The sequence below is a fragment of the Ranitomeya variabilis genome, chromosome 3, assembly GCF_051348905.1.
Source record: "Ranitomeya variabilis isolate aRanVar5 chromosome 3, aRanVar5.hap1, whole genome shotgun sequence".
NCBI classification, from domain to species: Eukaryota; Metazoa; Chordata; class Amphibia; order Anura; family Dendrobatidae; genus Ranitomeya; species Ranitomeya variabilis.
The window spans coordinates 465845635-465870781 of record NC_135234.1 but is presented as its reverse complement, the minus strand read 5'-3'; the positions used below and the strand labels follow the sequence as shown (position 1 = coordinate 465870781).

The 25147-nt window shown below is 42.7% G+C and overlaps 2 protein-coding genes across 2 annotated transcripts in view; one reads left to right on the top strand and one right to left on the bottom strand.

Annotated features, from left to right (window-relative positions):
• The window catches only part of TMEM182 (transmembrane protein 182), a 63840-nt gene extending 48584 nt beyond the window's left edge, over positions 1-15256 (bottom strand). The window contains exons 1-2 of the mRNA XM_077296658.1: positions 14338-15256; positions 14137-14239 (exon numbers count right to left, since the gene is read on the bottom strand). Of these exons, the coding sequence (XP_077152773.1) occupies positions 14137-14239; positions 14338-14472 (238 nt within the window). The 5' untranslated portion in view covers positions 14473-15256. The remainder of the gene's footprint in view (positions 1-14136; positions 14240-14337) is intronic.
• A 1974-nt stretch (positions 15257-17230) lies between these two features.
• SLC67A2 (solute carrier family 67 member 2) overlaps positions 17231-25147 on the top strand; it is a 51457-nt gene continuing 43540 nt past the window's right edge. The window contains exon 1 of the mRNA XM_077296657.1: positions 17231-17530. Within this exon, the coding sequence (XP_077152772.1) occupies positions 17456-17530 (75 nt within the window). The 5' untranslated portion in view covers positions 17231-17455. The remainder of the gene's footprint in view (positions 17531-25147) is intronic.

Here is a 25147-nt window from a genome sequence, read left to right as displayed (position 1 = left end):
TGAGTTGATATATGGCTTGTTTGCATGATCCAGCTTTCATTTGCATTTGTGTTCACAGACAATGATTTTTGGAAGTATTCCTGAGCCCATGCAGAGATTTAGGCTATGTGCACACGTTCAGTATTTTTCGCGTTTTTTTCGCGTTTTTTCGCTATAAAAACGTGATAAAAACGCGAAAAAAACGCTAACATATGCCTCCCATTATTTTCAGTGTATTCCGCATTTTTTGTGCAAATGTAGCCTTTTTTTCCGCGAAAAAATCGCATCGCGGAAAAAAAAGCAACATGTTCATTAAAATGCGGAATTGCGGGGATTCCGCACACCTAGGAGTGCATTGATCTGCTTACTTCCCGCACGGGGCTGTGCACACCATGCGTGAAGTAAGCAGATTCTGTGCGGTTGGTACCCAACGTGGAGGAGAGGAGACTCTCCTCCACGGACTGGGCACCATATAATTGGTTAAAAAAAAAAGAATTAAAATAAAAAATAGTCATATACTCACCTTCGATGGCCCCGGAGTGTTCCCGCCTCTCCGTGGCATGCTGCCGCTTCGGTTCCTATAGCTGGTGTGCGGTGAAGGACCTGCGATGACGTCACGGTCTTGTGATTGGTCGAGACCGGTCATGTGACCGCTCACGTGACCTCGACGTCATGGAAGGTCCTGAACCACACCGGCATCTATAGGAACGGACGCCTGCAGGTGAGTATAAACATTTTTTTTATTATTTTTAAACATTCTATCTTTTACTATAGATGCTGCGTAGGCTGCATCTATAGTAAAAAGATGGTCACACTTGTCAAACGCTATGTTTGACAAGTGTGACCAACCTGTCAGTCAGGTTTCCAAGCGATGCTACAGATCGCTTGGAAAACTTTAGCATTCTGCAAGCTAATTACGCTTGCAGGATGCTAAAAAAACCCGAAAAAAACGGAAAAAAACCGCAAAAAAAAATGCGGATTTCTTGCAGAAAATTTCCGGTTTTCTTCAGGAAATTTCTGCAAGAAATCTGGACGTGTGCACATACCCTTACACAACCAATTCATAGTTGTTGATAAGGCAGTGCCACCTGAGGGCTCAAATATCACAAGCATCCAATATTGACCATCAGCATTGTCCCTTGTGTACATGGCCAGAATCTCTGAATCTTTTGATGATGTTATACACTGTTCCACAATTTTTAGCCTCAGTTGTTCACTGATTGGTGAACCCCTGATATTATTTGCTTCTGAGAGACTTTGCCTCTCAAACATGCTCTTTTTTATTCAGTCATGTGAATTGAAAATTGAGTTTCATTAGTACCACTTAATTTTTCCATCTCTTGGTGAACGCTGCACCAATTTTTTAACCTCTTCACCCACGAGTCTGCTTTCACCTTCCTGACCAGACCAGATTTTAGAATTCTGACCAGTGTCACTTTATGTGGTAATAACTCTGGACTGCTTTACCGTATCCCAGTGATTCTGAGCCTGTTTTTTCATGAGACATTGTTCTTCATGTTAGGCCAGGTTCACACTGCGATATTGGCGTCCGTTAGATAGACTACGTTGAACTAGATGGACTTAAAGTCTTCCTTCAACCTTAATAACTATGTAACGTTACACAGCGGCATAACGAGGTGTAACGCAGTCTGTTAACGCCGCCATTAATTCCTATGACAGACGCATCGCTAGCACACGCCCATAATGGGCGTGCGCTAGCAATGTGCCATCATTGAGTGACGGACCCTGGGACGTGGGCTGCAGCGTTTCCGGGTCCATCACTGCTAGCGCAGATAGAGCTAGCAGATGCTCTATCTGTGCTAGCGCGATGACAAATTGGCACTTGCGTTAACAGCAGCCCGTTAACGCATGTGTTGAACGGGCTGCTGTTAACGCAATGTGAACCTAGCCTTAGTGGTACATTTAGACCGATACTTTTTGTGTTGATTTGTGAAAATATTGGAATTTTGGCTAAATTCTTGATTATTTCAAAATTTTCAAACTTTTAATTTTTATGCACTTAAGCCAGATAGACATCACACATCACACAAAATAGTTAATAAATAACATTAACTGCATGCCTAATTTACATAAGCATTAATTTTTAAGTATAGTTTTTTTGTTAGGAAATTAGAAGGGTTAAAAGTTTATCAGCAATTTCTCAATTTTCCAACAAAATTTACAAAACCAATTTTTGTAGGGATCACATAACATTTGAAGTAACTTTGAGGGGCCTAAATGACATTAAATACTCAAAAGTTACACCATTTTAAAAACTGTACCCCTCAAAGTGTTCAAAACCACATTCAATAAGTTTATTAACCCTTCAGGAGCTTCACAGTCATTAAGGCAATGTGGAAGAAAAAAATGAAAATGTTACTTTTTCCCTCAAAAATGTTGACTTAGGCCAAAACTTTGCATTTTCACCAGGGTAACAGGAGACAATGGATGGCATAATTTGTTGTCAGTTTCTCCTGACCACACCGATTGCCAACATATGCTGGAAAACTACTGTTTCAGGACATGGCAGGACTCAGAAAGGAAGAAGCACTGGTTGACTTTTAGACTGCAAAATTGACTGGAATAAATAGCAGATGCCATGTCGTAGAGACCCTGATGTGCCAAAACAGTGGAAAACCCTTACAAGTGACCACACTTTGGAAACTACACACCTCAAGGAACTTATCTAGAGGTGTGGTGAACACCTTTAACCAACAGGTACTTCACAAAAATGTATACCGTTGAGTTGTGAAAGTGAAAAAATACATTTTTCCTGCTAAAATGTTGGCTTTGCCCCAATTTTTTAATTCTCACAAGGGTAACAAGAGAAAAGGGACCACAAAATTTGTTGTGCAATTTCTCCTAAGTACACTGATACCCCATATGTGGGGAAACTCTCTTTGGGCACACAGCTGGGCTCGGAAGGGAAGACGCACCAACTGGATTCTTGAACTCAACTTTGGCTGCCATAGATTTTGGATGCCATGTCACATTTGAAGAGTCCCTGACATGCCAAAACAGCAGAAACCCCAACGAATGACCCCATTTTGGAAACTACACCTCTGGAGGAATTCATCTAGGGGTGTAAAGAGCATTGTTAACCCTCAGGCAATTTACAGAATTGTATAATATTAGGCTTCAGTAAATGGAAAATTACAATTTTTTTCCACAAATGTTGCTTTGTCCTCAAGTTTTTAATTTGCATAAGGGATAATAAGAGAAAATGAGATATACAATTTGTTACTCAATTTCTCCTGAGTATGCCAATATGTCATATGTGGTCAAAAACTACTTTGAGCCACAGTGCAAAGCTCAGAAGGGAAGAAGCACATATTGGAGTTCATATTTTGCTGGAATGATTTGAGGGTGTCTTGTCACACTGACATTGGCAGAGCCCTGAGGTGCCAGAACAGCAGAATCACTCCATAAGTGAGCCCATTTTACAAACTACATCCCTTCCAATGAATTCATTTATGGTTGTAGTGAGCATGTTGACATCACAAGTGCCTCACAGAATTTTATACCATTGGGAGGTGAAGAAAGAATAATTTCATATTTACCACTAAAATGTTGTTATATTTTTATAAGGGCTAATAGGAAAAAATGGACCTCACAGCTTGTTGTGCAATATCTTCTAAGTGCGTCTTTGCCCTAGATGTAATGGGGGAGTACTTTTCAAGCACAGTGGAAAGGTCAGAAGGAAAGGAGCACCATATTATAGTGTAGATTTTGTTGTTATGGTTTGCGAGTGCCATGACCCACTGGAAGAGCCCCTGAGGTGCCAGAATAGCAGAACCCCCCAAAAGTGAACCCATTTTACAAACTACACTGCTCAATAAGTTCATCTAAGCGTGCAGTGATCATATTGACATGGGTGTGTCACAGAATTTTATACCATTGGACAGTGAAGAAAAAATAATTATATTTTTACCTAAAAAAATTTAGTTTTAGCCCCAAGTATTACATTTTCACATGAGGAAATAGGTTAAAATGGCACCAAACTTTGTCAAACAATTTCTGCTGAACGTGGAAATACCACATTTGTGTCTGTAAAGTACTGATTAGCCATACGTCGAGGCTCGGGAGTGAAGGATCCGCTATTTCACTCTTGGAGAAAAAAATATTGTAGAATACTTTGCAGACTCCATATACAGAGCCCTTAAAGGGAAGGTGCCACAATTTTGTTTTTGTATTAAAAATGATTGTTTACATAAACAATTATTTTTAATACAAAATTATTTTTTTTTTACTTTAATATCTTTTTTATTATTAATTATTTTTGCAGCCACTGGGTGCCGCCATTTTCCTTTGCAGGAGTGTAAGAGTCCCAGCACGACACTTACAGTCTGAAAATACGGCAGCCCTGGGCATAGGAGGCTGCGGTCGGGAGCCGACCCCATACCTATCATTGTGCTGCTCCCTGCTGTGATCTGGCCACGCCCCCTGAGCTGTCTCCACATCACAGCAGAGGCAGGAGGTCGGCGCCATCTTTCTTCAGCCCACAGTGTGTGAGCTCCACTGTGACCTGAGAGCTGCGAGAGCTGCGCTGTTATAGGAGGGACAGCTCCATCTGTCTCCCCTTTCACATTGTCAGCAGCGGCCATTCCCTGTCCTCTTCTCTGCTGCCTGGTGCCCTGGCTCTAATCTCTAGAATCGCTAGAGAGGGTGAAGTACTGTGGTCTGATGTCGTGTTATCAGGAGCTGCAGAGAGGTAACACGGGGGAGGGGGAGGCTCTGTGCTGCTCCGACCCTGCCTCTCACTGCAGCTCCTCATCAGGACATCAGACCGTGTATCTATCACTATACTGTGCTGAGCCATGTATCTAATCCTCTCCTGTGTGATACTGTCTGCTGAGCCGTGTATCTAATCCTCTCCTGTATGATACTGTCTGCTGTGCCGTGTACCTAATCCTCTCCTGTGTAATACTGTCTGCTGAGCCGTGTATCTAATCCTATCCTGTATGATACTGTCTGCTGAGCCATGTATCTAATCCTCTCCTGTGTAATACTGTCTGCTGAACCGTGTATCTGATCCTCTCCTGTGTGATACTGTCTGCTGTGCCGTGTATTTAATCCTGTCCTGTGTGATACTATGCTGAGCCGTGTATCTAATCCTATACTGTGTGATACTATGCTGAGCCCTGTATCTAATCCTATACTGTGTGATACTGTCTGCTGAGCCGTGTATCTAATCCTATACTGTGAGATACTGTGCTGACCTGTGTATCTAATCCTCCTGTGGAATACTGACTGCTGAGCCGTGTATCTAATCCTCCAGTGTGATACTGACTGCTGAGCCGTGTATCTAATGCTATCCTGTGTGATACTGTCTAGTAAACCGTGCATCTAATCCTCTCCTATGGACTCCTCTCGCCCCTGCATGTCTTTCCCCATTGCACACACAACTCAATGCGTGCGATAACAGGAGCTGCAGGGGTCATGCTGTATTATGGCATTATGTGAGATCTATATGACGGTATTATGTGATCTGTATGGTGGTATTATGCTTAATCAGTATTGGGAGAATTATATGGTGGTATTGTGTGTGATCTATATGGTGGTATTATGTGAGATCTATGTGGCGGTATTGTGTGATCTATATGGCAGTATTATGTGAGAACACTATGGCGGTATTATGTGTGATCTATATGGCGGTATGTGAGAACACTGGTGGTATTGTGTGATCTATATGGTGGTATTATGTGAGAACTGTATGACAGTATTGTGTGATCTATTTGATAGTATTGTGTGTGATCTATATGGCGGTATTATGTGTAATCTATATGGCGGTATTATGTGTGATCTACATGGCGTTATTATGTGAGAACACTATGGCAGTATTATCTTCAGAAAGAGGACCCATTCTATGTTGGTTCTGGTTGAGTACCTGCACGTGGGTCTGGGGTAATAGAGGGGGCAGCATGCCCTAAAGTTAGGTGCAGTCAGGGCTAGTGAGGCAGCTGAAGAGAGGGGTCTCATTTTTATCGTTACTATATGGCTACATTTCCTTCCCAGCGTCACCCCGACTGCGCCTGTCGCCTCGCTTTCACACATCGCCAGGACAGGTATGGGGTCTGCATGCAAAGTCTGGACCAGACCAGGCCATCAATCCACAGAAATGTTTCCTGTATTTTTGTGGAGCAGACAAGCAGTCTGTCCATCCATGTGTATAAAAGACAGCGCTCTATGTACATACAATCCCTGGCTGCTCCACGCACCAAACAGGGTGCCCCCATAGACCAGCACACTGCTCTCCTGAAATACTCTGTGCTGCTGTTACCCTGCTCCCTCCACCATATATCTCCCAGAATCCTTGCTGCCTGCCATCCTCGGTGACTGTCTACTTGTCAGTATAACTTTGCAGTCACCAACAAAATGGCTGCTCACTGGGTTCCTGAATATCATCCTCTTATCCCTTAGCAAACACCTAGAAGGGGAGGAGAGGAGACATCACACACGTCAGCAGACTCCGCCCATAATTACTGCAGTGCAGTAATGTGAGCTAGTTGTACACGAGGTTTTTCTGGAATTTCAGCAGTTGCTCCCCCTAGTGATTAAAAGTGGAAATTCCAAAACTTTTCAAATTATTTTTCATATTTTACTAAATTATGAACAAATGATAATATTTTTTAAGAAAATGTAAACATTAATTCTTTACATTTTTTCAATTGCTGTAAAAAATATTTTTTTAATGGCACCTTCCCTTTAAGTACCAGAAGAGCAGAATCCCATATAGTGACCCATTTTGGAGATTACACCCCTCTAGTAATTTATCTACAGGAGTAGTGATGATTTTGACTCCATGGGTGTTTTCCAGAAACAGGCAGCAGTGGATGTTGCTGAGTGAAAATTGCAAATCTGCCAGTGTAGTGCCCATACATTATGCCCAGCTCGTGCTTCTGGAAACATGCACCAGTAAATTAAATGGGTTCTCATCCCTATAGAAATACTAAACATGTGGACACTAAATGTGGTTTAGGCACACTGGTGCAAAGACGTGATGGGGTGGTGAGCAAAAGTCGCTGGATTTCTTTTGGTGGGCCAAGAGCCATAGCGCTTTTCCTAAACCTTTGTACTACCAGTAACAAGGAAGCCACCTATATTTCCAGAGACAGGTTATGGACCTGAGTGGTGACTTCCTTTTCATGGGGATTGACTGGAAGCTTTTATTGGGAACATTTTACATAACATTTTGGATCATATTTATCATGCGTTTGTCATGCCAGGGCAGACAGATGCCTGACAAGCGGCACAAATTGAGAGGGGGAAGCAGGAAAAGGAATTCCCTGACTATAGGGAGAGGGGGAGATTGTAACCCTTCATCATTTACCTAATGCAGGCTAGTGCGATGGACAGCAAGACACTGGTCTTAATACTACCACAAGACAACACAGGGAAGGAGACAAGCAGGGGAAAACACAGAAATAGAACTCCACGGCATTAATGGAAGACACAAGAGTTTGTCCAGGAACCCTTCTCCAGAGATGTCAGGCTCAGGATAGAAACTCTATTGCTGGCAAGAAAGGAAGCCAGGAATGAGCTAAAATATTGACGGGGAGGGTTCCCAATGAGCAGCAGCTGAGACAAATGCCAAATGGAATCTCAGCAGATTTAAACCTGGAACTTTTCTGTACCATAAGAAACAGTAAACCTGCACCACTCATGTGAACAGCCACATACACTCCAAAGAGGACCTGTGATCAGCTAATCTCTTTGATTCTCTGATCTCAGGCTCACGACATGGTCCAGCAGGGTGCGACACATTGGTGACAGTGCTCTAAGCATCCAGACCTCAACCCAATCAAACATTTGTGGGTAGAGGTGAAGAAAAAGCTGTATACATACCCTAGTGTATCGACCAGTATGCACCAACTTTGGGAATGTGTAGAAGAGACCTGGGATCAGATTTTGGTCAACACATGCTTGAATTTGATCAAGACCATGCCTAAAATGATTCAGGCAGTGTTGAAAGCCAAAAGTAGATTTACAAAATACTAACAAAATAATAAAAATTTAAATTTAGATTTTTAGGAGCAAAACAGTAACAATGTAGTGACATGACATGAATCTACATAGCTAGTCATATGCAAAATAGTTGCAAATCAAATTTAGATATGAGATAGCCAAGATGATTGTCTATAAAATTATGATAGTCACACGTTCGAAGCTGTAGTGGATGGTGAGATACGGAGCCTGAAAATCAAAAGTTCAAAACATTGTTACCCTTTTGCTCCTCACTGTATATCGGGGTTTCCCTCTAAATCTCTGAATGATGTAATTCAGATGAAACCCGTTGTGGCCGATTGCACTTTTATACAAGCTTAAAAAGATTGAAACTGCTGGATCACAGGCGAGACAGGGTTCAAAGTGTCTCCATTTGCCAATCTTCCACTGGGGTTCCATTTGAATCACGTAGTTCAGAGATTTGCATGGAAACTGTGGTGTAAGTGCTCAGTGACAAAAGTTTGGGCATTTTTTAGCTATTTATCAAAATATATCCAAGATACAGTTACATAATCAATATGAGCTTTAATTGAAGGGTATTCACATCTTAACTGAAGTAAGGGTTTAGGAAGGGTTTACGTAGCAGCCTCTTTTTCAAGGGACCAAAGATAATTGGACAATTATCTCAAGGGTATGTGCACACGTTGCAGATTTCCTGCAGATCTGCAGCTTTTTTTTCTGCGCAGAAACGCTGCAGATCCGCAAGTGATTTACAATACAATGTAAATCAATAGCAAAAAAAAATGCTGCGCTAATGGTGCAGAAAAATCTGCATAGAAAACGCAGATTAAAAAAAGGACCATGTCAATTCTTTTTGCAGATCTGCTGCGTTTCTGCACCCATTCCATAATAGAAATCTGCAGGGGTAAAAAAGGAAGAAAGCTGCACAAAAATCTGCAACGTGTGCCCATACCAAAAAAAGGCGCAGATTCTGACCTGCGTTTTCTGCCAAGAAATTCAGAATCTGCACAGAAAATTCCACAGTCAAATCTGCAACGTGTGCACATACCCTGAAAGCTCTTTAATGGGCTGCATGGGCATTTTACTTATCAATCGTTCATCAACTAAGCAGGCAAAAGGTATGGCTCTGATTCCAGGTGTGCATTTGCATTTGGAAACTGCTGCTGTTAACCACAACATGCAGTCAAAGGAACTCTCAATGGAAGAGAAACAGACCATCACTAGGCTGAAAAAAGAAGAGATCCATCAGAGAAATAGCAGAAATGTTGGGAGTGGCAAAATCAACAGTTTGGTACATTCTGCAAAAAAGAAAACTGGTACGCTTGGGAGCTCAAAAATGCAAGGAAGTCTATGGAAGACAACAGTGGTGGCTGATTGCACAATCCTTTCCATCGTGCAGAAAAACCACTTCACAGCATCCATCCAAGTGAAAAACACCCTCCATGAAGTAGGAGTTTTAGTATCGTAGTTTGCCATAAGGAGAAGTCTTCATGAGAACATATACAGAGGGTTCATCACAAAGTGCAAACCATTAATTAGCCTTAAAAATAGAAAGGTCAGATTAGACTTTGCCAAAAAAATCTAAAGAATCCAGCCCAGTTCTAAAAAATGATTCTTTAGACAGTTGAAATTAAGATGAACCTGTAACAGAATGATTGAAAGAAGAAAGTATGGAGAAGGCTTGGAATGGCTTATGATTAGAGATGGGCGAACCAGAACAGTAAAATTCGCAGTCAGTACCGAACACCTAGTGTTTGGGCACAGACCCCAAACACGGACTTCTCCAGGAAGTCCTTGTTACGGTTCAGGTTTAGCACCTGGAGCATCGGGTGTTTTCCATGCTGTCATCTGTATGACAGCGCAAGAAATACCTATGGCTCCAACGCTGTCTGATGACAGCATGAGCGAGCAGCTGTGACTGTCAGTAATTGAAGTTGTGTTCCCACTCTTCACTGTGAGCCGGGACGATGAACTGCGGTGACCTCAATGAGATCCCGTGAACACCATGATTATTTCCTCACGATGCTCGCGGTGATCTCATTGAGGTCACCCAGTTCACCAGGCTGCTCACAGTGAAGTGTGGGAACACAGCTTCAATGAACAGCGGTGAACTCTATGACGTCATAGCTAGTCACTGAAGCTGCGCTAGCAGCACCTCATTCTCCCATGGTTTTCAGCCTGGACAGTCACATCATGTTACCATCCAGATTCTAAACCACATATCGCAGACATGATTACGGTGTGGAACATCTTCACTTTGGACAGGTGAGGGATATATTTGTTTATCATTTTTCTTTTTTTACAGGGGCAAGAGCTTCAATTGAATGGATGTAAGGTGAGTATTTTTGTTGTTTATTATTTTCTGTTTCTTACAGGTGACAAGGGTTTCAATGGAATGGGCGTAAGGTGAGTATAACAGTGGTGCCTGTTCTTGCTGCTATCAGTGACAGAAGGCGTAGGCTGATGGGAGTAGTACTCACATCTGCCAATGCCTCTTTGACTGGGGTTTCCGTGTAAATATCTTAAATACGTGATTCAGACGGAACTCCAGGTGGAAAATTTTCTAGGTAGATGAGGCAGATGGAGCCCCTGTGGACACTGTTTGGCCTATGATCTAGCGGTTTCTGTGTTTTTAAGTGTGCATAAAAGCGTAGTCAGCCACAGATTTGTGCACCTCTGAAAAGAAGGACACTGCTGAACAGAGGCCAGATGGAGCCCAGAGTAATGCTGCTTCCTGAATATAGTGATTGGATCAAATGTGAGTTTCATCTGGATCCCCTCATTTGGAGATTTAGATGGACACCCCATTGTGAGTGCTCAGCGTAGAGCACAGGATAAATGTGATCCAAAATGTTATGTAAAAAGGTTCAACTCAATCCACAAAAAAATCAAGTCCCACTCAGATTAACGGAAATATAGGGGCTTCAACAATACTGGAAACACAAAGGTTCTTTAAAAGCTAAATGGCTTCCCTAACAAGAAATCCAGTGAATTATGTGCTCCAAAATCCAAATGTACCCCTTATGAGCCCCAGTGTGCCTAAATCACATTTAGCATCCAAATGTTTGTCAGTACTGTACCAATGAAAGCCTACTTAATTTACGGGGTGCATGTCTTCAGAAGCACGAGCTATGCACAATGTACGAGCACTATAAGGTTCGTCCATTACAACAACTGAGTACTTCAATTTATGGACACTACAACGTACTGGGCACTACGATGGCAAAATTGCGATTTCACTTAGTAATATTTTTATTGCTGTTTGCTCCTGGAAAACACCCATGCAGTCAAAATCGTTAGTACAACTGTAGATAAATTCCCAGAGGACTGTAATTTCCAAAATAAGGTCACTTGAGTGTTGATTCTGCTGTTATAGAACTTTAGGGGATCTGTATATGGAGTCCCCAAACTTTTCTAGATAATTTGTTCTCTGAGAGTCAAATATTACTCTTTCCTTCCTGAATCTCGCCATGCAGTACTGTACAGGTACATTTGGGTTATTACCACGTTCAGCAGCAATTGTGTGACAAATTTTGGTGCCATTTTATCCCGGGGTGAAAATGTAAAATCTGAGGCTAAAACAATTTTTTTCGTGGTGATAATGTAACTGTTTTTTATTCACTGCCCAATCTTATAAGTGTAATGACACACGGTGTGTGTTATGACGGACACACAGATTGTGTCCAGGGAATGAATGCTAGGGGGAGTGAATGGGGAGACAGCAGTAACTAATAGAAGTGTATAGCTGCTGCAGAGAGCGAGCTGCACTAACAGGACCTGAGACAGGTGATCACAGGGGGAGTGGCTGGAGAAGGAGCAAAGCTCCGTGCAAGGGACAGAGAGAGTGGTCAGATAAGCCTTGTACAATAGCCAGAGGGCAACGCAGTATCCAAGGGCACAAACTTAAGAATGGTCAAATACAAGCCGAAGTCAGAAAAGCCAGAAAGGAACGCAGTAACCAAGGGCACAGACAAGGAGAGCAGTCCGAGAGCAAGCCAGAGATCAGAACCAGAGAAATAGCAGAGGTATAGAATCAGAGCACAGACACAAGACGAGGGACAAGCCAGATCATACACTAGAGAAGCACATGGGAACATATGGTATACACAAGTATAGCAAGGTCAGCTGCTCAGCCGAGGACAGAACTATCACGGACAAGCCCCCCACAGGAGAGTGGGTTAATATAGCCCTCCCAAAACCAAAAAGAGGGCAGCAAAGTTAACTCTGTACAGCCTTGGAAGGCAAAAGGAATTCCCATCCAGAGCCATGACAATAAGGTTCTGTGACACACCCGTAGTGTCATCAAGATCTGATAATGTATTCATTGAAGGGTGTAGCTTGAAAAATGGGGTCCCTTATTGGAGGGTTCTGCTGTTCTATCTCTTCAGGGGCTCTGCCAATCTAACATGGCACAAGCAAACCATGACAGCAAAATTTGCACAATAGCAAACCGCTCCTCCTTCCCTTCTGAGCTTTGTACTGTGCCTCAAAAGTAGTTTTTGACCACATATGGGGTATTGGCGTACACAGGAGAAATTGTGTAACAAATTTAAATATTTGTTTTCTCCTGTTCACCCTTATGAAAATGAAAATTTGGTGCTAAGGCAACATTTTTGTGGGAAAAATTTCACTTTTTTATTTTTGCAGCTGAATATTATAAACTTCTGTGAAGCACCTGTGGGTTTAACATGATCACCACACCTCTAGGTAAATTCTATTGTTTAGGCACATCAGGGGCTCTCCAGACGCAACATAGCGTCCGCTACCTATTACATCCAATTTTGCACTCCAAAAGTCAAATGGTGCTACTTTCCTACCGAACCCTGCTGTGTACCCAAACAGTAGTTTTTCATCACGTATGTTGTATCGGCGTACTCAGGAGAAACTGCACAACAAATTGGACTGTCCATTTTCTCCTGTTACCCTTATGAAAATTTAAAATTTGGAGCTAAAACAACATTTTTTGAGGGAAAAGTCTTAAATTTCATTTTCAAGACTCAACTTACTAAAATTCTGTGAAGCGCCTGTAGGTTCAAAGTGCTCCGCACACATCTAGATAAATTCCTCGAGGGGTGTACTTTCCAAAATAGGGTCTCGTGTGGGGGTTTCCCCTGTTAAGACACATCAGGGGCTGTGCAAACACGACATGGTGTCCACTATCTGTACCAGCCAATTTTGCGCTCCAAAAGTCAAATGGTGCTCCTTCCATTCCAATTGCTGCTGTGCACCCAAACAGTAGTTTTCCACCACATATGAGCTAAAGCAATATTTTTGTGAGAAAAATAAAAAATTTCATTTTTTCCTTTTCATTGCTGTAATTCTTGAGAAGCACCTAAAGGTGTAATAAACTTCTTGAATTTGGTTTTGAGAACTTTGAAGGACACAGTTTTTAAAATGGTGTCTCTTTGGGGTATTTTCCGTCACAGGTCAAAGTCATTCCAAACGTGATGTGGTCCCTAAAAAAATGGTTTTGTAAATTTTGTTGGAAAAATGAGAGATTGCTGGTAAACTTTTAATCCTTCTAGCTTCCTAACAAAAAAAATATTTAAAAAATGATGCTGTTGTAAAGCAGAGGTGTGGGAAATGTAATTAATTAAATATTTTTGTAATATATATGGTAACTCTGCTTTATGGGCATAAAAATTTAAAGTTTGAAAATTGCGAAATGTTCAAAATTTTTGCCAAATTTCTGATATTTTGACAAATAAATGACAAAAAAAAATCGACTTAAATTTACCACTGCTATAATGTACAATGTGTTGCATTCCACAAAAAGTGACACTAGTCAGTATTGGAAAATTTGGCCAGGTCAGGAAGGTGAAAACAGGCTTCAGGGTGAAGGGATTAATTAAGTAATTAATTTTGGATGATTTTTACATAACACACCAATACTACTAATAATTAACAGGGTAATATGTTAGGTGATTATAGCTAGGGATACTCTGCTAAAATCTGTTCTGTAGGTAAAAAAAAGCTTGTGAAAAGAAAATGTATTACTATTATTACTTAGTTGCTATAAGCCAAAAACTTGTGATATGTTCAGACCCAAACAATCTGCATACACACAAAAATAAAATAGTTAGCAGGAATGGAAACCATCTTTTAGGATTTTAGGTTTGTCATATCTGTATACATTCAAATAGTATGAATGATAGCCAATAAGTTAAATAGTATATAGAATATGTATCTTACTGATCCAAAAAGCAGTCATGGTGTTATTATCTGTTCCTACATCCCCATGAAACCAGCATCTCCAAAAGAAACCTTCATGATGAAGTAAAACTGGGTCGACAACCTACGGATGACAGAAAAAAAATACATAATAAAATATATAATGCTTATACTACAGCAAAACAAATTACGACAGAACACTTTAGCAGTAATAACACAAACCCCATCTTGGTTTTTTGAACATTTTTCAACCTCCTTGGCAAGTAGCCAATAGTCTGATCCAAACGCCACCAAAAGGACTAAAATTCCCAAAGCACCAAAAAGGCCACCAAAAAAGATCCCAATGCTGAGCTTCATGCTTTATGTGGATATCAGTGTTTTAAATCGCAAACAATCCCTTCTAGATGAGATTTTTCTCTTCTGTTTGTTACGCAGTATGTCCTCTATCAGTTTGTAGGCAGCTAACTAGTACAGTGAAATATGGGTATGGACTGCTATTTTGGGATTTTGATCAAGCAGCTCTGCTATGTAGCTATGACTAGGGAGTGTCCAGTCAAAAATAACTGACCTTTTTTCAGAGTCAATGGATAGCTTGCAGGCTAGTTTCACTTCATACACTGGTAAAATACAGGTCATCCAACAATATTCATTCCTTGTGAGAAACATTGAACAAGTGATCAGATTTGTCAGATTGTACACTTCACTGTTTAATTTGTTGCAATTTAACAAACTAGCAACCTGTTTCCAATATGGCACAATACAGATTGTCATGTTCCTCTAATATGTCTCCTAGAAATTTATGAATAAATTGACAACTAGGTGTTACTATTCCACCTGTTAGTAGACCATGTCTTTACACGCCCTGGGGCTCCATTCATATAACTATATTTTCAGTCTGTGAAAAAAAACTAAAACCTAAAGAGCTGAACTGGAATATAAGTTGGTTTGGATGCAATGTGTAGGAAAATGTGCACACTGGCCACTAAACAGGCAAAGACTAAGATAAACACAAAATAAGCAAATACCCTGCAGTAAATAGAAAAATACCAATGGTGCATGAAGATAACATAAGATACTTGGCTAACATAATTTTGATTTAAAAAAAAAAAAACGTAAACGCCATCTCACCTCGTCAAGGTGACTCTATTCGGTACTAATCTCTAGTATTAAAACCTCTCTTAGACTAAAGTCGTCTACATCTCTATGGGAAGGTAGGATCCTGCTGTAATTAAAAACACCTGAGGCTGAGGGGGCGGAGTGATCAGTCAAAGAGCTAATGCATACAAATATCAAAAAACTAACCGTCACTTCCAAACAGAAATCAGGTATGAACAGGTGCTTACTAGAGATGTAGACTTTAGTCTAAGAGAGGATTCACATTAGGCAGGTCCTGGCAATGAGAGTTGCCTTATCGTGGCTGCCGGGTACACATGAATTGGCCAATTTATGCACTAAGTATACTCAATTTTTCATATTTTCTAGTGCAGTAATGCAATTCAATTTTCATATTTCATGTTTGCATGCTATAGCGCTACAGAGTGCTACTTTATTTGTTTAGTTGTATATGGAGATGGCTACTCTTAGGCTACGTTCACATTTGCGTTGTGCGCCGCAGCGTCGGCGACGCAACGCACAACGCAAACAAAACCGCAACAAAACGCACGCTAAAACGCTGCGTTTTGCGACACATGCGTCCTTTTTGGCCGAAAGTTGGACGCAAAAAAAATGCAACTTGTTGCGTTCTCTGCGCCCAACGCTTGCGGCCATGCGTCGCAAAACGCAGCACAACGCATGTCCATGCGCCCCCACGTTAAATATAGGGGCGCATGACGCATCCGGCGACCGACGCTGCGGCGCCGAACGCTAATGTGAACGTAGACTAAGTACCTGTTCATACCTGATTTCTGTTTGGAAGTGATGGTCAGTCTTTTGATGTTTGTATGCATTAGCTCTCTGGCTGAGCCTCAGGCATTTTTATTTACAGCAGGATCCTACCTTCCCATGGAGATGTAGACTTTAATCCAAGAGAGGATTCACATTAGGCAGGTCCTGGCAGTGGAAGTGACGTCAGTCTTTTGATATTTGTATGTTTTGGAATGCAGACTTTGATGGAATGGTCTTCATGTGTCACGTTTGGAGAGCCCTTGATTAAAAAAAACCCACAAGTGACACTATTTTGGAAGATGGGTCCCCTTACGTAAAATGACATATTCATCGCTCGTACTGTACGGGCTCGTTCACACAGGCGTAGTAAATGTCCGTGTGCTGTCCGTACGCAATACTGCTAGCATGCAGACAACACACTGACACTCCGGGTAATATGGCCGTCACATGAATGTTTTTACACTCAGAAACATGGGTAAAAAAGCACTGCCTGAACTATGATCAGTATTTCAGAGGAATGGGCATGCAACAAACACTCACTACATGACAATGGCGCCTACAGCTGCAGTGGAGGACGAGTCATTTCATTTTTGGGTCTGATGAAGCAAATATGACTCAGGCTATGTGCACATGTTGCGGATTTCCTGCAGATCTGCGTTTTTTTCCGTGCAGAAATGCTGCAGATCCGCTGCAAATCTGCAAGTGATTTACAGTACAATGTAAATCAATGGCAAAAAAAAAATGTGCTAATGGTGCGGAAAAATCCACACGGAAAATGTAGCAGATTCAAAAAAGGACCGTGTCAATTCTTCATGCAGATCTGCTGCGTTTCTGCACCCATTCCATAACAGAAATCTGCAGGCGTTAAAAAAAAAAAAGAAATCCGCACAAAAAATCTGCAAAATGTGCACGTACCAAAAAAAGCTGCAGCTTCTGACCTGCGTTTTCTGCCAAGAAATGCAGAATCTGCACAGTCAAATCTGCAACGTGTGCATATACCGTTAATATGGAGGCAGTGGGCACTGAGGCTATAATGGGGGGACTGTGGCTAGAATAGGGGCACTGTGATTATAAGGGGAGAACTGTGGCTATAACGGGGCACTGTGGCAGGCCTGCAGCCTAGAGAAACATTTCCGGCCAAACTCCTTCCATAGCCATTAAAAAAAACAAGAAATAATGTTTTGTAGTGACACTTCTATGGTTCATAGACGCCATGATGCTATGGAGATGGAGACACGGCCGGCAGGCGGCGCTACAGGGCGTCAGCAACAACATCGCGCTTTGTGTATAATCCACGTCACACCAGCGCCCGGCATCGAACCCAGCATTCTGCGCATGTGCAGCAGCACTCGGCAGGTTCCGCCGGCAGACTCGGCAGGTTCCGGGTTTTCTCCTTGTTGCAGTGGTCCTGCACTGTGCAGCTACACTGCGGGGCTTCCTCTATAGACGATGGAGAATGGGGGCTGCCAGTCCAAAGAGCACGCCGAATGGGCGGAGCCTGCAGCAGTGCCTACACTTGGTGGGCTTCCTAGTAAGTGACAAGTGGGTGGGGGATGAATGATACTGATATAGCCCTGTGTTACTGTATACGGTCCCTCTGGTCCATACATGGCTGGTACCTGGGCTTGTGTCATTCTGTATCTGCGAATGCTGCACCTGCAAGGTTACATGCTAAATCATAGAAGTATATAACTATTATATCTATGTGTGTGTGTATAGCTATATATATATGTATGTAAATGTATATGTGTACTGTATGTGTATATTTATATAGTTATGCATGTATGTGGCTATATATGTGTGTACATGTGTATGTGTACTGTGTGTGTATATATATATATACTAGCTGTACTACCCGGCTTCGCCCGGGTTAATGACTGCTGTTAGCAAAATAGAATGTGTTAACAAAAATTTATTCTGCACACAAAAACCACAAAACAAATAGATAGAAATGTAATTATTAAAAGGCAAAAACTAAGCAAATAGAAGCATTTCACAACATATATTAGCTTTGTTATACTGAGAATGTCTTTGTTGCCTATATTAACCAATCAGAGCTCAGGTTAATTAACTGTAGCAAAATAGAAGCTGAGCTGTGATTGGTTGCTATTGGCAGCCTGATAAATCCCCAGCCAACAGGAAGCCCTCCCCCCTGGCAGTATATATTAGCTCACACATACACATAATAGACAGGTCATGTGACTGACAGCTGCCGTATTTCCTATATGGTACATTTGTTGCTCTTGTAGTTTGCTTATTAATCAGATTTTTATTTTTGAAGGATACCAGACTTGTGTGTGTTTTAGGGCGAGTTTCGTGTGTCAAGTTGTGTGTGTTGAGTTGCGTGTGGCGACATGCATGTAGGGACTTTTGTGAGATGAGTTTTGTGTGGCGACATGCGTGTAGCAACTTTTTGTGTGTCGAGTTGCATGTGACAGGTTAGTGTAGCAAGTTGTGTGCAGCAAGTTTTGCGCATGGCGAGTTTTGCGCGTGGCGAGTTTTATGTGTGGTGCCTTTTGAGTATGTGCAAGTTTTGTGTGAGGCAACTTTTGCATGTGTTGCAACTTTTGTGCATGTGGCAATTTTTCTGCGTGTGGCAATTTTTCTGCGTGTGCAAGTTTTGCGTGTGGCGAGTTTTGCACGTGTGGCGAGTTTTGCATGTGGAGAGTTTTGCGCGTGGCGAGTTTTGAGCGGCGACTTTTGTGTTTCTACTTTTATGTGGCGAGGTTGGTGTATGTGTGGTGAAATGTGCACTGAGGGTGGTATATGTGTTCGAGCACGTGGTAGTGTGTGGCGCATTTTGTGTGTGTGTTCATATCCCCGTGGTGGTGTGATTATCCCATGTTGGGGCCCCACCTTAGCAACTGTACAGTATATACTCTTTGGTGCCATCGCTGTCATTCTTTAAGTCCCCCTTGTTCACATCTGGCAGCTGTTAATTTGCCTCCAACACTTTTCCTTTCATTTTTTCCCCATTATGTAGATAGGGGCAAAATTGTTTGGTGACTTGGAAAGCGCGGGGTTAAAATTTCACCTCACAATATAGCTTTGACGCTCTCAGGGTCCAGACGTGTGACTGTGCAAAATTTTGTGCCTGTAGCTGCGACGCCTCCAACACTTTTCCTTTCACTTTTTCCCCATTATGTAGATAGGGGCAAAATTGTTTGGTGAATTGGAAAGCGCGGGGTTAAAATTTCACCTCACAACATAGCCTATGACGCTCTCGGGGTCCAGACGTGTGACTGTGCAAAATTTTGTGGCTGTAGCTGCTACGGTTCAGATGCCAATCCCGGACATACATACATACATACATACACACACACACACATTCAGCTTTATATATTAGACTAGCTGTACTACCCGGCTTCGCCCGGGTTAATGACTGCTGTTAGCAAAATAGAATGTGTTAACAAAAATTTATTCTGCACACAAAAACCACAAAACAAATAGATAGAAATGTAATTATTAAAAGGCAAAAACTAAGCAAATAGAAGCATTTCACAACATATATTAGCTTTGTTATACTGAGAATGTCTTTGTTGCCTATATTAACCAATCAGAGCTCAGGTTAATTAACTGTAGCAAAATAGAAGCTGAGCTGTGATTGGTTGCTATTGGCAGCCTGATAAATCCCCAGCCAACAGGAAGCCCTCCCCCCTGGCAGTATATATTAGCTCACACATACACATAATAGACAGGTCATGTGACTGACAGCTGCCGTATTTCCTATATGGTACATTTGTTGCTCTTGTAGTTTGCTTATTAATCAGATTTTTATTTTTGAAGGACAATACCAGACTTGTGTGTGTTTTAGGGCGAGTTTTATGTGTCAAGTTGTGTGTGTTGAGTTGCGTGTGGCGACATGCATGTAGCGACTTTTGTGAGATGAGTTTTGTGTGGCGACATGCGTGTAGCAACATTTTGTGTGTTGAGTTGCATGTGACAGGTTAGTGTAGCAAGTTGTGTGCAGCAAGATTTGTGCATGGCGAGTTTTGCGCGTGGCGAGTTTTATGTGTGGTGCATTTTGAGTATGTGCAAGTTTTGTGTGAGGCAACTTTTGCATGTGGTGCAACTTTTGTACATGTGGCAATTTTTCTGTGTGTGCAAGTTTTGCATGAGGTGAGTTTTCCATGAGGTGAGTTTTGCACGTGTGGCGAGTTTTGCGTGAGCCTAGTTTTGCATATGGCGAGTTTTGCATGTAGCGAGTTTTGAGTGGTGACTTTTGTGTTTCGACTTTTATGTGGCGAGGTTGGTGTGTGTGTGTGGTGAAATGTGTGCTGAGGGTGGTATATGTGTTCAAGCACGTGGTAGTGTGTGGCGCATTTTGTGTTTGTGTTCATATCCCCGTGTGTGGTGAGTATCCCATGTCGGGGCCCCACCTTAGCAACTGTACGGTATATACTCTTTGTCGCCATCGCTCTCATTCTTTAAGTCCTCATTGTTCACATCTGGCAGCTGTCAATTTTCCTCCAACACTTTTCCCTTCACTTTTTCCCCATTATGTAGATAGGAGCAAAATTGTTTGGTGAATTGGAACGCGCGGGGTTAAAATTTCACCTCACAACATAGCCTATGACGCTCTCGGGGTCCAGACGTGTGACTGTGCAAAATTTTGTGGCTGTAGCTGCGACGGTACAGATGCCAATCCCGGACATACACACATACATACATACACACATTCAGCTTTATATATTAGATATACCTGTATGTAATCTCCTGTATATAGTATATACCTGTGTGTCATCTCACCTATATATAGTATATATCTGTGTGTCATCTCCTGTATATAGTATATACCTGTATGTCATCTCCTCCTATACATAGCATATACCTGTGTCATCTCCTCCTGTATATACTATATACCTGTAGGTAATCTGCTCCTGTATATAGTATATACCTGTGTGTCATCTCCTCCTGTATATAGTATATACCTGTATGTCATCTCCTCCTGTATGTAGTATGTACCTGTATGTCATCTCCTCCTCTATATAGTATATACCTGTGTGTCATCTCTCCTGTATATAGTATATATCTGTGTGTCATCTCCTCCTGTATATAGTATATACCTGTGTGTCATCTCCCCTGTAAATAGTATATACCTGTGTGTCATCTCCTGTATATAGTATATAGCTGTATGTCATCTCCTCCTGTATTAGCCCTCGTTCACACGTTATTTGGTCAGTATTTTTACCTCAGTATTTGTAAGCTAAAATGGCAGCCTGATAAATCCCCAGCCAACAGTAAGCCCACCCCCTGGCAGTATATATTAGCTCACACATACACATAATAGACTGGTCATGTGACTGACAGCTGCCGGATTCCTATATGGTACATTTGTTGCTCTTGTAGTTTGTCTGCTTATTAATCAGATTTTTATTTTTGAAGGATACCAGACTTGTGTGTGTTTTAGGGCGAGTTTCGTGTGTCAAGTTGTGTGTGTTGAGTTGCGTGTGGCGACATGCATGTAGGGACTTTTGTGAGATGAGTTTTGTGTGGCGACATGCGTGTAGCAACTTTTTGTGTGTCGAGTTGCATGTGACAGGTTAGTGTAGCAAGTTGTGTGCAGCAAGTTTTGCGCATGGCGAGTTTTGCGCGTGGCGAGTTTTATGTGTGGTGCCTTTTGAGTATGTGCAAGTTTTGTGTGAGGCAACTTTTGCATGTGTTGCAACTTTTGTGCATGTGGCAATTTTTCTGCGTGTGGCAATTTTTCTGCGTGTGCAAGTTTTGCGTGTGGCGAGTTTTGCACGTGTGGCGAGTTTTGCATGTGGAGAGTTTTGCGCGTGGCGAGTTTTGAGCGGCGACTTTTGTGTTTCTACTTTTATGTGGCGAGGTTGGTGTATGTGTGGTGAAATGTGCACTGAGGGTGGTATATGTGTTCGAGCACGTGGTAGTGTGTGGCGCATTTTGTGTGTGTGTTCATATCCCCGTGGTGGTGTGATTATCCCATGTTGGGGCCCCACCTTAGCAACTGTACAGTATATACTCTTTGGTGCCATCGCTGTCATTCTTTAAGTCCCCCTTGTTCACATCTGGCAGCTGTTAATTTGCCTCCAACACTTTTCCTTTCATTTTTTCCCCATTATGTAGATAGGGGCAAAATTGTTTGGTGAATTGGAAAGCGCGGGGTTAAAATTTCACCTCACAATATAGCTTTGACGCTCTCAGGGTCCAGACGTGTGACTGTGCAAAATTTTGTGCCTGTAGCTGCGACGCCTCCAACACTTTTCCTTTCACTTTTTCCCCATTATGTAGATAGGGGCAAAATTGTTTGGTGAATTGGAAAGCGCGGGGTTAAAATTTCACCTCACAACATAGCCTATGACGCTCTCGGGGTCCAGACGTGTGACTGTGCAAAATTTTGTGGCTGTAGCTGCTACGGTTCAGATGCCAATCCCGGACATACATACATACATACATACATACACACACACACACATTCAGCTTTATATATTAGATATATATATATATATATATATACACACACTCACACAGGAGGATGCGGAATGCATTATGCTCCTTTAATCCAGTATAGTTATACATTTATATCATGTATTTCTCCTGTTATTCATTACAGGGGTTGTCCACTACTTTCAATTTACCCCCCAATGTATCCCCCCGGGGCCCCTGATGAATTGTGTAATTACCTTCCGTTGCCATTTTCACCTGTGAGCGGCGCTATGCTGGTGGCTGAGTCCGGGTCACGTGACCCCCAGGCTGCAGCCACCGCTTATTTCCGCCGACGTCACGTCAATTTCCAGACTCTGGAAATTGACGTGACGTCATGAGCAGGCATGACCCAGCCGCACAGTCAGCAGTCACTCATCAAGAGTGACTGGGCTGTGGGCGGCGCTGGGGGCTGCAGGGCTGTGCTGGGGGCTGCAGGGCTGTGCTGGGGCGGGCGGGGCTAGGCAGGGATGTGCAGGAAGGGATGATTGTGCAGGCCGGCGCCGGTATGTGCGGGGGTGTGCGGGCCGGCACCGGTATGTGCGGGCCGGCGCGTGCGGGCGGTGCTGGGGTCTGCTGCGGGGTTGTGCGGTGGTGGTGGCGGCGGGGGTGTCTGTGTGCAGGCTTCGTCCGATGGGACTACAAGTCCCATTGGGCTCTGCCTGCTACAGTGACAATAAGTGACACATTAGCCAATGATGGGACAGTAGTAGTCCCATCATCCGGCTAATGTGTTGAATGTAAAAAAAAAAACACATACACACATATACACTACATACATACAGCACACACCATGTAACATGTGACAACATGCGACAACATACGACATGCGATGACATGCAATGACATACGACGAATGCGACATGCACCATGCAACGACATGCAACATGTGACATGCAACATGCCACATACAGTACGTACATACAGTACATACATACAGACATACAGTACATATAACATAGAGTACATACTCACCATCACTTGTCACTTTGTTCCCCGAAGCCAGTGTCATCTGTAAAAAAGATTAAAATAATAAACAAACAACATACTCCCTGATCCGCAGATATCCAGTTAAAACGAGTGTCCCTCGATGATCTCCCGTGGAGAGCAGGAGCATCAGCTGATGCGACCGCTCTCCAGGGGCTTCAGGAATACAATGATGGAAGGTATCCTTCCACAATGTATTCCTCACAATGTATTCCTACGCCCCTGTGAGAAAATAGCCCCTAGTCTCACTTTATGCCATTAATGTGTAAGAAATTTTCCCGGGCAGCAATTGCCATAAAGTGAGACTTTGTCCTAAGGTAACCTCAGTGATGCATTGCAGGAGCCATTGTCTCCTGTCAGTGTGTCACTGAAGGTCCTATAGAGCAGTGACATCACCCGATGTCACTGTTCTATAGTGGAGATCGTCATGGGATACTCGTTATTAATTGGACTACGGGGGACAGGTAGTATACGGATTATTATTTTACGTTTTTTGCAGGAGCTGAAGTATGGTAAGTATGGTTAAATGAAGAATATTAAAATACTTTTTTCCTAATGTGTGTGTGTGTTTTATTAACCCTTTATTAGTATTGGATTAATAATGGATAGGCGTCTTATTGACGCCTCTCCGTTATTAACCCGGCTTAATGTCACCTTACAATAGCAAGGTGACATTAACCCCTTATTACCCCATATCCCACCGCTACACGGGAGTGGGAAGAGAGGGGCTAAGTGCTGGATTTGGCGCATCTTTCGCCATTTCTGGGGCGGCTGCGGACTGGTATTTGTAGCTGGGGGGGGGACCAATATCCATGGCCCCTCCCTAGGCTATGAATATCAGCCCGCAGCTGTCTGCGTAGCCTTACTGGCTATAAAATATAGGGGGACCCCACGTCATTTTTTTGGGGGTCCCCCTATTTTAACAGCTGCGGGCTGATATAGCAGGCTACAGATATTGGTCCCCGGGCGTCGGCTTTCCCCCTCTGGCGCAGAAAATTGCGCAGGAGCCCACGCCATTTTTTTCCGTTTTTTTAATTAAATTCAACGCTCATTTACGCCTCTTTCATACTTGCGTCGGTACGGGTCCGTCGCTATGCATCGGACCGACGTTCCGACGCACGTTGTGAAATTTGTGCACGACGTGGGCAGCGGATGCAGTTTTTCAACGCATCCGCTGCCCATTCTGAAGTCCGGGGAGGAGGGGGCGGAGTTTTGGCCGCGCATGCACGGTAGAAAATGGCGGACGCGTCGGACAAAAAAAGTTTACTTGAATGGTTTTTTGTGCCGACGGTCCGCCAAAACACGACGGATCTGTTGCACGACGGATGCGACGTGTGGCCATCCGTCGCTAATACAAGTCTATGGGTAAAAATCGCTTCCTGCGAGCACATTTGCAGGATCCATTTTTTCACCAAAAAGACGGATTGCGACAAACGCAAGTGTGAAAGTAGCCTTAGAAACATTGGCCTTTCTATTATATATCTATGGATATATCTATCTATCTATAGATACATAGATGTATCTATCCATATATCTGGCTGCTTTCACACATCAGGTTTTTGCCGTCAGGCACAATCCAGCGAGTTTTGTAAAAAACGGATCCATTTTTTTTCCGCCGGATCCGTTTTTTCATCATAGAGTTGAATTAGCGCCGGATTGCGCCTGATGGCCACACGTTTCATCCGTTTTTTGCCGGATCCGTCAAAAAAGCTATTTC